The sequence below is a fragment of the Catharus ustulatus genome, chromosome 2 (genome assembly GCF_009819885.2).
Source record: "Catharus ustulatus isolate bCatUst1 chromosome 2, bCatUst1.pri.v2, whole genome shotgun sequence".
Lineage (NCBI taxonomy): Eukaryota > Metazoa > Chordata > Aves > Passeriformes > Turdidae > Catharus > Catharus ustulatus.
The window spans coordinates 6,063,896-6,078,734 of NC_046222.1; the positions used below are offsets into that span (position 1 = coordinate 6,063,896).

General features: G+C 36.7%; 1 protein-coding gene across 3 annotated transcripts in view; it reads right to left on the reverse strand.

The window, feature by feature from the left end:
* CADM2 (cell adhesion molecule 2) overlaps positions 1 to 14,839 on the reverse strand; it is a 558,258-nt gene that overhangs the window by 104,711 nt on the left and 438,708 nt on the right. For all 3 annotated transcript variants that reach the window (XM_033051285.1, XM_033051286.1, XM_033051284.1), the window contains 3 exons: positions 11,362 to 11,514; positions 8,742 to 8,879; positions 2,772 to 2,942 (listed from right to left, as the gene is read on the reverse strand). In XM_033051285.1, coding sequence (XP_032907176.1) covers positions 2,772 to 2,942; positions 8,742 to 8,879; positions 11,362 to 11,514 — 462 coding nt within the window. The remainder of the gene's footprint in view (positions 1 to 2,771; positions 2,943 to 8,741; positions 8,880 to 11,361; positions 11,515 to 14,839) is intronic.

Consider the following 14,839-nt stretch of genomic DNA (forward strand, 5'->3'; position numbering starts at 1 on the left):
CATCCATGTACCACAGATAAAACTTTTCAGATTTTAAGGTGTTTAAAACTCAAATGCAGTGATGCCTCATCTTTGTACATTCATTATCTGCCAAACTGATGCTCACCCACGCTGTTCTGTTTGACTATTTTAAGAGACTTGCTTATCATACTCTCACAATTGTCTGCTAATTTTATAGATCTCTGGGACATTAAGAGTGTGTGGCAGTGCCACACTAGCTTGGTTGGAGTCTACAGGTTGTCAGATTAACAAATTCTCCTGACTTTGAGGTGCCATAATTCATCGATTTTGCCAGCACTATTTTTGCCCTGCTGCAAGGTGGCATTGAGGATATATGTTGGATCAGCTTCCACAGGGTCCTGTGAGCATGATTCTTATTAATATAAATAGGTTATCTTTTATATGTTTGAAATCTTATGGACTGATGTAAAAAAAAAAAAAAAATAGCTTCCAGTGACTGCAGTACTATCCACAACAATGGTCAGCAACACAAGGAGAATAAAATCAAGGAGCCCTGTTCCAATGTAATGTACTCCGTTTGGAGTATTTGGGATTGCCTCAATGAATAATTTCACTCCTCTTTTTCCTTTAAGGCTCTCTGATGAACCATGTCATCATTCCTTGAACCTTCTTTTTATAAAATTTCCTTTCAAAATTTGACCAGCATTAAGATTTCTGAGTATGCTGACCATGGAAATGTAGGTAGCAAGAACAAGGACAACAAGACTGTTCTGAGTCTTGTCACTGACAGTAGAATACTTCTTTCTCCATAGCTTTAAATGGTACTTCCACTGTCTGCCCTAAACTTCAGCTTCTTTTGGCACATTTATCACTTCTCTTTCTATGTATAACAACTCTGTACCAGTGCTGGAGAGTATTAAATTGATTGGTGGAAAATTAATGGAGCAAGCAGGAATGATAGAGAACAATTACATCTGCATTATGGCTTTTGATAAGCTGGCAGTCTGAGGGGCACTAACATAAAGTACACCAGTAAAGGAAATGCCCAGTGCAGTCTGACCTTGTCAGAGAACTTCAGTGAGGCCAGAGAAGAGGCAGAAGGGTCTTGTCCAAAACTTGGAGAAACAAGCATAGAGGAAGATGCACCTCACTGCTATTTAGCAAGGCAGTGCCTTGGTACAAGGGTGAAAACTGGAAGGAAGTAACAAATATTCAGGAAGTTCTATATAGAAAAAAACACAAAAAAAGGCTTTTCTGCCTTATGATGCTCATGCAAACCAGAGCCCTGCCTTTACTTTCAGTCCCATTACATTACAGCCATTTTAAACCTTTTTCAGCTGTCCAATTTCTGTATCTACTGTTCCATTCAATTTGGTTCATCCCCTGTGGTGCCAACATCTTGAGCAAGGCACTGAAAAAGAGCAAAGGATTTGGAAGTGAAGGCATGGGTAAGTACAGTGGTTGATGGCTGTGCAATTTAGAATTCAAGGAAAGAAAGTTGTTAGGGTTTCATGCCTCCAGCACAGATGCATTTGAATTTATTAGGAGAGGTGTTTAATAGCCATTTGGTGAAGAAAGGCCCTGATCTCCCTCAGTAAAATGATGGCTGGAATGTTTCAGAAAACATTTTTATCACATATGCTAATCCACATTTCCTTCATTTTCAGACTTTTTTGCAGATGGCATTTTTAGCAGAGTTGTCAGCTTCTGTGCACACAGTGCTTTTGCCTTTCCTGCATTTTACATGTGCTGCAAGTCTTAGATGCTTGTAGAAATATCCCTGTTTAGAAACAAGTTGCATATGGCAGCAGTCCTTGACATGATTCCTCAGGAACTTGTTGGAGCCACTGAATGTTTGCCTGCTTCAGGGACAACCTTGTCTGGTTTATAACAGGTTGGGGTTGATTACACCTGGTCTAGACAGAGATCCATGACAGGTCTTGTCCTTCCCCATTTTGCAGATGCTTGTTGTTGCTAGCTAGGCAATGAGATGTAAAAGTGCTCTCCAGAAAACCAAACAGCTGGACACTGGGAAATGGTGGATACAGTACAGGTGAATATGAAGATGTCAGCTGATGGTGAAAAGGTGTTCTCTTGTGTGTCTCACAGTTTCTAAGTGACAAAAACCCACTGACTCAAAGGACAACCTGACTTCAAAGTAAGACACACAGATAGGAAACTAGATTCATTCAACTTTGTAACAATGCACCGTGGAGAGCATCATGTTCAGAAATGCTATTTGAAAGAAAAAAAAAATAGCCAATATATAAAGATGCTAAACAATTGAAGTTTGGATTAGCTAGACTAACAACTTGTGTAGGTCAGGTCTAAAAAGAAATCCTAAAGAACTTTTCTTCCTGAGTTTGAGCTATTAACAACACTACTGAGTTTCCTTGGCAGGATTCATGATTATTGAAGCAATCTGCTACAAATTATGCATATTTATACCCTTGTTTCAAGTTTCTTGAAACTTTCAAGGAAAACTGTGAATTAGGATGTTCTTGATGTTTAAAAACACATTTACATTGCTTCAATGACAACCAAAAAAGACAAATGCATTTTGCCACTATTTCTCAAAAAACCCAAGAATTTAGTCTCACAGTGCTCTCAATGGTAAAGCTCTCATTAAACTTTTTTGAGTCACTCCTGTAAAATTAAAATAAAACCCACACCCAACAACCAAATACAAACCACAGAAGTTGGCTAAAAGAAAGCTATGTGCACAACACCAGAGCATTTTGCTCCAACAGACACTCTGAAACAAAACAGAACTCAAAAAAAAGCAAGCATGTATAATGTGTGTTACTTACAGTGTATTTCTAGAACCTGCATTGCTATCTGAGGTGTAGAGTTTAGGGACTCATGATCTACTCTGCAACTTACAACTGCACCATCATCACTGCGGTCTGCTAGGAAATCCAGCGTGCTGCTGACTGTGAATGTTTTACGAACTGCATCTTCTTCTTTCAAGTATTTAACATCTGAAAGAAAGAATGAACAGTTAGTTGTCTTTCCAAAATTTTTGGGGAAAAAATTAGTCCAGCATTAGACAGTTAAATTTGCTATCGCAGTTGTTGGAAAACACGCATCTTTCATATCTGCATTGGTCTCTTTAATATAAAATTAAAATATAAATATAAATTTAAATATAAAATATAATTTGTTCTCATTGGCAGAATAGGAGATACATATTGAGAATTTTAAAACTTGTTCCATGCTACTGCATTCAAACAGAAATTAATTCATTATTACCTCCTGAATGTTTGGGTCCCTACTTGATATAATCTTTCTCTGTAGGTCATCAGAAAAAGATTGTGATCTTGTCCCACCCTCATTACCTTACATATTCACAGTGTCACTAAATATTAAATTTCCCAGGTTCATTCTTATAGCCCCTCATAGTAATGCAATACATGGATATTACTGAAGCCATGTGCACACAGATTAATCCTGTGCTTACTTTATTCATTGCTATTCTGTTGTTTGGCTAGAATTATGCTAATTTACTAATAAAACTAAATCCAGGTATAGTCATCAGTAGTAATAAACAGTTGAAATAAAACATGTCATCGTATTTAATACAATATACAGATGAGTCCCCAGAAGACCAGAAATAAGATTACTGCAGAGAACTTCCACTCACTGCTTTACATCATTTAAAATTGACCTGATAACTTTTGTGCAGATCCAGTTAAAAATCAGAGAGTTTTCAGCACAGACATTGCAGTGGAGGGAGCTTTCAGCTGCACTTAGGAAACATCATCTCAGCTCAAGGTGAAGATTCACATTCAGAACATTTTGTTGTAAGAAATCCATGCCAGACCAGAAATGAAGATCCAAAAGACTGAGCATATGTGTTAAAATGTTTGAGTGTGTTAACTGGAACATGAGACTTTCTTACACATACTTTAGAATTGTTTTACTTGGTTTCCAACTACTTGGGATGCTTATTGATTTTAGTTTATTTCAGAAAAATGGTAAGCTTGTTATATTGATTTATTGCAACGAAAGCTTGAAAAGACATCTATAAATACTTAAACATATATATTAAATTACACTGAGATTTCTTATGTCCTCTGTGCCCTAAAAAAGTGTGAGGTTTCAGTTTTACAAATTATACTGAATCCCATTAGAGAATAGAATGACCTAAATAAAATTTCCATGAAATATCAATTTTAGAAAGCAAATCTTCAATGGCTTAAGCTACATCTTTTTAGATTAAAAATACTTCTGACATCAGAGAGGTGGTCTTTATCATTGTCTCCAGACAGACAAGGACACCATGTAGTTATACAGCTTCCATTTTTCCCTAAAAAAAAATCATTTCTTGCACACAAGAATTTTTCTGCCTGTTTGCTGCTAAGCTTCAAAAGATTTCAATTTCTGCCACGGTCACTATTAATATTTAGGGATTAGTAGGTGAGAGAAATATTGACCAGAGCTAAAGCAGAGTTATAATAATCAAACAAGAAATGTCTTCACTAATATTTAAAGCAAACACACGTGATTTTGTTCCCAGAGTTAGGTTTCCAAATTTAATAATAAGCAGCTCTATAGGCAACATTCTGCTTATATGTAATGTGCACATCCCTTTGCTTACTGACTTCAGGTGGGGGACAGAAGACTCCTGAAAACATCAACAACTTTAATATTATTGAGAGGCTGTGGATTCTTAATCCTTTAGAAAAACAAAAGCAGTTGATTTCCTAAATTGATGTTTAGAAGTCCCTCTCTAGGTATCTATTGTGTGAAAGAGTTCAGCTATTAGAAGTAACTTCCTCTGCAAAAAGGGCAGTGATAAGATTCCACAAACTGTTGGCATCCTCACCAACAGGAATTTTTAGCTTGTCCTCCTTATCAGCTGCATTTTCTTAGATGTTTCTTTATGGCAAAACACAGCTGTGATTGTACTATGTGCTAATGTAAAAATGGTGGTGATAGGTGCACACCATCACTCAGGACATTTAGATTTTACAGAATTTTTGAATTTTAAGTTGTAGCCTACTGTTTCATTTGTTTTCTTGCTGCTGCTCTCCTTCCTAAATATTCCCTTGAAGAGAAGGTTGAAAACAAATGCATTGCACCAGCATTTGTGTGGGAAGCACTGGGATGGAACAGGTTGGAGGGATACACCTTTGTAGAGGAGGACCACGGGGGTTGCAGGACATGTTGAGCACTAATCAAAAGCATCCCCTTGCAGGGCTGAAAGCTAAAACCCAGTGCCCTGCATTAGTAAAATCCCAGCCAGAAAGTCAAGGGAAGTGATCCTTCCCTCTTTGGCAGGGACATGGATACTCTGAGAGTACCAGACCCAGTTTTGGGCTTTCTGAAGTAAATGCAAAATAAACCTGTTGAAAAACATTGTCGTCAGTGGAGCTGTACAAGGACATCTTAAGAAAGTTGATATTATCTAGCCCAAGGAAAAGAAGACTAAAACCAAATCAAATTGTTGCCTTGAAGTACATAAATTATGGCCATAGAGAAAAAAAGCCAGAATCCCCTCAGAGGTGTACAGCAAAAGTCACTGGGCAACAAACACAAGTTACACCAAGAAAAATTTGGATTATGTATCATGAAATATCTACACGCAATGAAAACACTCCACAGGAGGCTTTAGAATGCTGAAGAATCTAGTTCAGGCAGAAATGTCTGTATGGAATCTCTGTCCTGGGAGATTTTCAAACTTGAATTGGGGAAGACCTTTGGCCACTTGATTTAACCTTGGAACAGATGTTGGGGCAAATGAAACCTGGGGATCAGCTTCAGACCCACTCCCATGGTGTCAGACAGGTGCACACAGATATCCCTCTATCAACTAACACAGGTTTATAGCTCATAAGTGTGCATTCCTGGTAGGGAAATAATAAATGTAAATGTTGTAATGTCCATCATGCATTGCTCATTGAAAGCTATTTATAAAAGCACATACCTGTAACACAGAAATGCTAATCTTTTAAAAAATACATTTTTTCTGGTTTTCCATGGCAGATATAATTTTGGTTTGCATTTAAAGTCAAGTTCTGACATGAAATGGTCTTATTATCTAATAAAAAATTCATCTGTGCTTTAGAGGTTTATCAAGACAAAATGATCAGTGCCTCTGAAATCTTTACGTATCTTTGTACTTACTTAAAATATCTTAACATCTTGCAACAAAATGAACTTATTTAGTTTTAAACTCCAATCTACTTAGAGAAAAAAAAAAATCCATTCAAAATAATCCTGAAGCCTAAAAAAAATTCTTTATATAATTTTGTTGAAAGAGCAATTAAAAAACAAAACAAAATCAAAAAACAAAAGAAAAAAATTACAAGAGAATAAATTTTGTTGGATAAAATAGGTAATTTCAAAATTAAAAATTTGTATTTAGCTTCTCCAGTACTTTTGTTCTTAATAATCTTCCAGAAATGTCACCAGAATGCTAAACTGCAGATCTCTTTGCTAAGCTGGTGCATGTATGAGTGACAGAGCACTAAAGTAAAAGGTGTGGCACCCAGTGCTTCACATTCAGTCTCTCTCATTACTAACACTTACTTTATCAAACACTAGTCCCTTACCAGATCATGATTCCTTTTTTGAGTAATAGCAATGGAGCTGCAATTTTAGAGTGGCTTTTTCCCCTTTGGTGCAGCTGTGATCTCAGTGCATCATTTATATTCGTTTGCAACATGCATAATACAGGGTAACACAATTGGATTTACTGGAGCTAGACAGACGAACTTCTAACCTTTAATGTCAGCTGCATTAGCATATCATTTCATATCTATTTTCTCAGATTTATCATTTCACCTTTTACACTGCACAAAGCTAATGTAACTTCTGCTGATGCCACTGTAGGCTGGTTAGGTTATTTTATTTCTAACCTTTGAGAAATGGCAATGTGCTCTTCAGAAGACCTCGAAAACTAAACTGAAATGAATGTGCTCAATACTTTCCTCCTGTTTCTGGTTCTTGGGTGTTTTTCCCCTTCACTGGTCTTTTTCATACTCCTTTCCTGCTCCTTTGTTTCCCAATCCAGTTTTGAATTTTTTTTAAATCCCCTTAGAAACTCTAGAGAAGAACAAATTAGTTAAAAAGTCAAATTACCAAATTGCTTGTTGGCTTCAATTACATTCCAGCTGAAGGAAAGGCAAAGGTATTACACCAGATTTTAAAACATAATTTTTAAAATAAGATCTTTTCAAATATGTGTTGCCTTGTTGTTAGGCAAACTGTATCACTATTTCTCTTATAGTATTGACATGGCTTGGAGTTATTTCCAATCTTAGCATGACTTGAATATGTAAATTCATCCTGACATCTTTTCTGGAAGACATGACCTAGGCTGTGCCATGTGTGTTAACTGTTTAATTCTTCTTACTTACATTTGATTAGATGCTGCTTATCTTTCATCAATTTCCTCAGAATTCCCAGTAATGAAAATAATTATTCTGTTCCCACATTTTCTATCCTTGTTAGACATTACAAATTGTTCTAAAATCCTTGTTCCTTACAATACTATTCTCATTTTCATTAGAAATATAAGGACACCGCTAGAACGGACAGAGTTCTTTAGGAAATCATCTGCAATCTCATTTATTTACCAATTTTTTACCACAGCTCTGCTTTTGCACATTGAACTGTGGTAGACAATAGTGAAGGAAGATAAATGGCTCTGTAATTAACTCTGTAACTTTGCTTGAGGCAGTTTATTGAGCTAATGAAATCCAAAATATTAGAAAAATCAGATAAATGAAGGGTGTTTGTTTTTGTTTTTAAAGCTGCACAGAAAAGGCGGATTTTGAGTCATTTATTCATCTGGTCTTATAGCAGAATGAATAGAGGTGACATGAATAAATACCTTATCCTTTTTATCCATTTACTTTATAATGGGCACCTCAGCTGGCTTGGAGGTGTGACAGTCTGCATCAGGAAATTCTCTGCACTCACCCATTGACCAAAGAGGATTTAAAACTATTCCAGCATTTTTAAGAATATGGAATAGAAAACTAAGTTCTAACCAAAGAACATAGCAAGTGAAAGAGAAGATGGGAAGGAAATAAAGAGCCTTTTATATGCAGTTCTTTCCTGGTTCGCTTCACCTTGCAGGCAAATCCTTGCTGCCAGCTTTGGTTTCAGTCACTCAGTGGCTTTTTCAGTAGACTTTGTCCAACTCCCCCAGCCCCTGTGAAGTTTTCCTGATCCCCTTTAAAGCCCATCTTCTCCTCACTGCAGACTGCCAGCATCCTTGCCTCAGTTGGAGATGCTGAGATCCCCAGCTGAGATCCCCTCATTTGCTGCATCCTGACTCTTCCTCACCAGAGCAGGCTCCGTGTCCCTCCTATGGGAATGCATTCCCCTGTCTCCTCCAGATGGTTCTGATTCACCTGGCCACATCTTTTAGGGGAGTGCAACCTAAATCTGGGAATGAACTGAACCAGACATACCCCATTTTGGAATGGCACAAGAGAAATGAAAAGGGAAAATATCAGGGATGAGTGGTCTGACTGTGATAATAATCCAGAGCACATTTCTCTATGAAACCTCACAGCTGAGTCTATTATGCTGCACAGAATTCTGAGAAATCCAAAACACCAGTTTTTGCCATCTGAAGAAATAATAAAAAGATGGTTATGTGACCATTACAGTAAATTACAATCAATTCTTCATCTGTGTACAATCCCCTACTCCTCTCACGACCCAATAGGAGGAGCTTTACAAACACAGGTTAAAAAACATAATTCCACAGAGTTTATAATTTTGACAATTGGATGAAATGACACCAAAATCCTTTTAAATACCTTTAACTTCTTTGTCGTTCTTGAACCATCTGATATCAGCTGCGGGCTTACTACCAGATGTCTTGCAAGTGAGCTGCATCCTCTCTCCCTCCATAACTGGTGAGGTAAATCCAGTAATTTGTGGCTTCTCAGGAACACCTAACAAGCAAACAAGCAAAATGTCTCTGATAGTGTCAGCTGCTGCCACAAATGCACCACCAACCTAAAGTTCACTTCTTCATACGCTCTAAATTCTGGAAACAGGATAATTAATTCCTTGTGCCTTGTCAGCTAAACCTTTTTTCTGTTGTAAATTAGCCATCAATCTGAATGGTAGTTGATTCTAAATAAATAAAGAAAGCAGGAATTACCAAATTTTCTGAGAGAAATGGATAGCATTTCAATAAATACCTTATCTCTGTATATTCTGCATGCAGGTCTAGTCTGACTTGTTACAACATTTCAACTGCTCAGCACAGCAAGCAGGATGACAAAGCACATTAGATGCACAGCTGTGAAAATTAAACATAACTGGCAACAAAAAGCTGAACTGACCTAAGTTCAGAACATATTTACACCTAAATAACGAAGACTTTAATACAAAATCCAGGGAAAAGGGAGGGTGAAAATAAATATTGAAGTCACTTTATCTTCATAGAAAGCAAAACCAAAACACCAAGAGGTAAAATCACAGCTCCACTGATTATGGAGAGTTCTTCAGCTGGATACAAGCTCTTCCGAGGAGATCATATGATTTGGATATACCATAACAATATTCAATTTGGATATGGCTGTTTTTCAATGAACCATGGAAGATTTAATAAGAAACAAAAACAAAAAACAAAACATGAAAAAATTTGGGAAAATTTTGATTACTGCACACATAAATCAGTTTAACTTATGAAGACACAGGAGTAACTTATTTTAAAATAATGCTGATGGCAGTAATTTAAAAAAAATTAAAAAAAGTCAGTTATAACTTGCATCTACAGTGCTTTGGTACATTCACATTTGTGGCAAGATAAAGGGCTAAGTCACAGTAATTGATCCTGTGGCCTGTATTTAATAATTCAGTTTTTCTACATCTCTTTTCCAAAATGACAGATTATGTACATAAAAAGCAAAGCAGCATCACCTATTGCATAGTACATCTCTTTAATAAATCTATTCCTCTCTTTCAGGACAGAAAATGATTGTCTACTTCAATACCCTGACACTTAAATTTTCTAATTGAAAGTAGAGCAGTCAATAAAGAGATTATTAGTAAATACAAGGATAGTTTATCTGATTAAAAGATGTAATACATTTCAGTGGTAAAGGTCCCATTCTCCTTTAGAAAATGTTTTAAGAGTTCAAAATGTTTCTTTGAAATAGGAAATTAAAAATACAAAATTTAAATATCGCAGGAATCTTGAACTGTGCAGCTTTCTCTCTTGGAAGGTAAGTAAATGACATTGGAAAAACTTCATGAAAACCTTCCCCAAAACAAAGGTAAAGCTTAAAGGCCTGTTAAAGATCAAGTTACTTCTGTTAATAAATATTGGCTAGCTATTTTTGGGGTTTTCTTGTCTTTGTAACACCTTTCTGTGTCTTTCTGCCATTTAAAAGGTCAGACTGGCACACTCCTCAATTGCTTAGTTCATGAAATGCCTCTCCACAGAAAGAAGATAAAGCATAGGCAGTTGGTATTCCAGAATATTCTGCTTTTAGTGAGTGCTTTTTGTCACTAATGGCAAACTTGTGAAGATTTTTGTAAAATACTCTCATAGGGTCTGAAAGGTATTTCATATCCTAAGCACAAAACCAATTCCCTGTCTGGATTAAGGTTAATATTACTGCCACAGAGAATGTCTTACATTAGTCCTATTAAATTGACTGCCTGCCCATCCACATGTAAAAATAAAACAAAAAAGAAAGAAAGAATCATGTTCAGGGACAGAAAAAAGGAAAAGAGAATAAAAAATCATATAACCTCTTAGGTTTGCAGGTGTGTTTCAATGAACTGTAGCAATTTTGGCTGATGGGGCTACTGACATTCATAGAATCATATCAAGCTTCGAGCAGAAACTTTATTTCCCGGGCATCTCTTGAAATCTATTGTGTTTCTATGTGCATCTCTAACCTCTGGGGAAAGCAGCAGAGCACTTAGAGGATGAAGCATAAAAGAAGCGGCAAACTCAGTGAAAATTTGTACCAAAAAAAAAGCAGAATGAGGAAAAAAAAAAAAAAAAAAAAGCACAGCTAAGGAAAAAGCTCTAAAGCCCTTTTTGATTTCATGCTTTCTGATTTTCCCCCTTTGCCCTATCCAATAGATTGCCAGGAGATGAACACATGCACCTCCTTGGCACTGGTGGTGCTCGGGATGTGGAGGTTATGTCCATTTTATGGAGCACTCATCCCGTGGTGTTTGTGGGCTCCCTCACTCATTACCCTGCACGGTGCAAACACCAAGAGCCAAGCTATTTTGTTATTCTGTTATTTTCCAGCACAGCAATATGAAACAATAAACATCAGGGGGAACCAGATCAGACGCTCACATTTATCTTCTGCCAAGCTTTAGAAAAGTTCATTCTTATCATAATTTGCCAGGAGCCTGAGCAGTTTAACACTTGTTTCTTTGTGCTCAGCTGTTAGTGCTTACCCAGGACGGTGAGGAAAGCCTTGGAGGTTTTGACAGGCATGGTGAACAAGGAGCAGGTGTACTGCCCTTCATCTGACAGGGACACATCGCTGACGCTGATGCTCAGCTCGTGCCACGACGCTCGCACCAGCTCGATTCTGTTGTCCCTCAGAGCTGAAAAACAACAACAAAAAATCTATGTTAAGGTGGATTGAGGTTAACAAAGAGTGTTGTACAAGAGGTTCCTAGAGAAACCACACCAGAGTGTGTGGACACAGCTGTCTGTGCAGAAATAGAAAAGGTACAAGACTCTCAGAAAGCTGGGGGAAAGCAAATCTGTGTGTGACAGATGATGGACAAAACCATCGAAGAAGCTTTTGTTGTTCAAGAAAGAGTTGTAGGAAAAGAAAACAGAGAGTTCACAGAATTATGCAATTGGCTGCTAATCTCAAGTTACTGTATGACAGTGTAAATATGTTGAATATGTGAAAATACATCAAGCAAGATAATAGAATTATGCAAGCTTAATAATGAAGCTTTATCTATTGTTTTAAACCATTACAGTAAGCATTGTTAGAAGCAGGAGGTACCTGTAAGTATACTAATTGGCTAGAGCAAATGCTTTTCAGCTTTTAGTATTATCTTATTGGCTAAAAAACTTTTAAGAGACCATGAAATTCAGAGCAACAGGGTGAAACTGTTTCCATCTCCCTTGCTTGGTTCTGTAAAATGAGGGTGATGGCTGAGATGGAATAAAGGCTTTGAGGCAGCTGCTCCAGCAGACCTGTCCCCTTGTTTACATATATACATATATATATGTATGTATATATATGTAAATATAAGATAAGAGAAAAAAAAATCCCAGAACCAACACAGAGCAGTTTGTTCTCTCTGTGGAATAAAGTAGCAGAGTTGAGCAAGATTTTGAGCGGTGTACTGTGTGATTTGTAACATACATAAACCTAGAAACTGCAAGACTTGAGTTACCACTGGCCATCCTCTAAAAATACCAACAATGACTTTGATTTCTGCCCCTTCCCAGCTTTGTTCAGTGCCTAAAATAAATCCTTCCCAAAACCAGACTGTTTTTCATGTATTTACACATTTTGAGAGTCCTGTATCTGGCCCTGCATAGTTTGCCTACAGATTTTTCTTATGTCCATTACTACTAATATTTAGCTGGAATATCAGATTTCTCAAATTCTGTAAATAATTATTTCTTATTTCAAACAGACTGAAAGTTCCACTTATACATACATATGCAGTACATTTAACAATTTGAGGCGATTGAGTAAAGTGGCTTTCCTTTTTTTGATTATGAATAAAAATATGATCTCTTCTGTTTGTGTGAAAGCCACAAGGAAGAAGGAGCATGAAGATTCACTTAAATTCAAAGTGTCACTTTAGGTAATGCTTTAACCTGTACTTAGATTAACCCCCATTTTCTATTGAAAAACTCACAAAACATTCGCATTTTTCTGCAGTAAAGTTGCTTCAGGAATCTACATATACTTCCATAGCAAAGAAATATTAATATTATAAGTGAGCAAATGCTGTAATTCTCCTAAGCAAACAATAAAATGCCTCTAACTCAGGAAGTTTAGCTGTATAGCTCTAGATTGAAATGGCCTGGTAGTGTATGAAACTTCAGTGAGTTGTTTTTACAGCAAACCTCTAAAAGTCAAAAGTAAAACGGGACCATGATATTTTTCAAGACAGTTACACTTGCATTCGTGAGAAGAACAAAGGTGCTCAAGTCCCTAATGCTCTTCTCTCTCACCTCTTTCTAAAGTCTCCAAAGAGACTCTTAGATTTGTCTAGTTTTTCTCTTTCCAGTGACAAAAATAAATAAAAAGTTACACTGTGGTTCTTTTGCTGCTAAACCTAGATGTTTCTGCCCAAGTTAGATTTACACCAAATAATACAGTGAAGATTCAGCAAAAACATCACTTGAACTTGTCTTCATCCAAGACTGCCATTTAGGTTTGTTCTTACCAGAAAACTTCAGCTGAATTTGCTGATTATTTCAGGGTAGGACTGCTAAAGCTCAGTTTTTTCTGCAGAGTCTGAGGACTAAAAGGTGGTAACTTAAGCAGGCCTAACATAAAGACAAGCCATGAACTTCTTCAAGGCACATCAAAGGGACTGAGGTTGTGTGCAATGGACACATTCCAAACAGAACTGAGATGTCACCTTGCCAGCCACAATAAGCAAACACTCTTCTGGCCTCTGCCCAGGGATTTTATCCTACATTGCTGAATCATTACCCTGCCATAGTTTGCACACCTATAGAGATACCAGAAAAAGGGTAAATAAACAGAATATTTATTTGACTTCTGGGAAATACATGTATGCCAAAAGCAGTAACAGAGAATACCAGCACTGGCAGCACTTTGCTGGATTCTCATGTTGCAAGCCGTTTGAAAATTACAAAATGTAACAAGAAATATAATTACATACTAAATTCCAATATGCCCTAGGTACATTATTTCAGTTTTTTGTAATTCCCAGGCACATATGATGTAGTTAATTTGCAAGGCATGGAATAATTATGCATAAAACACTTGTTCCTAAGCAGACACACTTCATTTATTTTACCTGTCATTCTCTTTTCCTGTGGAAAAGATTTCCTTTCAGAATGTTCTCTGACACAGAAACAAGCAACCTTGATAATTTGTACAGTTGAGGTAATTACAAGTAAGAGATACAGTCATGTATTTCAACTTCATTAATTAGTAATTATTGAGACTGATGACCATCACAACAAACTGGCCTCCCTGTTCACAATTAAAAAAGCTGTACTTTATTTAAAAAAAAAAAAAATCATATGTTATCATAGAGAAATCCTGCAACAGGAATTATAATGGAAAGAAAAAAGAACCCTAGAAATTTTCAAAAATGGGAAAAAAATATCCACATTTCACACTGTGAAGGAAATGCAGTTGGACCTGTTAGATGTAGTAGCCACACAGCAGCATCTCTAATGCCATTTCATCTAAAATGACCACATTTTTGTAGTATTTTGAGTCATATATTTGAAGAATGGGGGAATAAACAAACAACAAAATCCCCAAATTCTCTAGAGAAATTTACTGATATTTTGAGAATACTAACTTGACATATGCTGCCATCCTGGGATTCACTCAACAAAATTTTCTTCCTTATGTTGGAGCTCTTCACTCTCTCACGGGAATAACACAACCATTAGTTGGAACCAGAAGGATTTTGATACTCTACAGGTCACGCTAAACTCCCTGAATTCTATTACTTATGAAATGAAACAACCCCTCTGATTTTCAGATTCCAACTTTCTGAAAGCAGTACCATAATCTGAAACAGATTTAAAGGGATTTATGTTGTGGTTTTGGATATACTTGAGAAGCCCCTTTTTCTTTGCTCCTAATCAATTCAACATAGCAAGGTCCCCATAGGATGATCTACAGAATTTGCTTATGGTTGTGCATCAACAACCACCAACAGAGCAAGAAAAAAGAGAGAC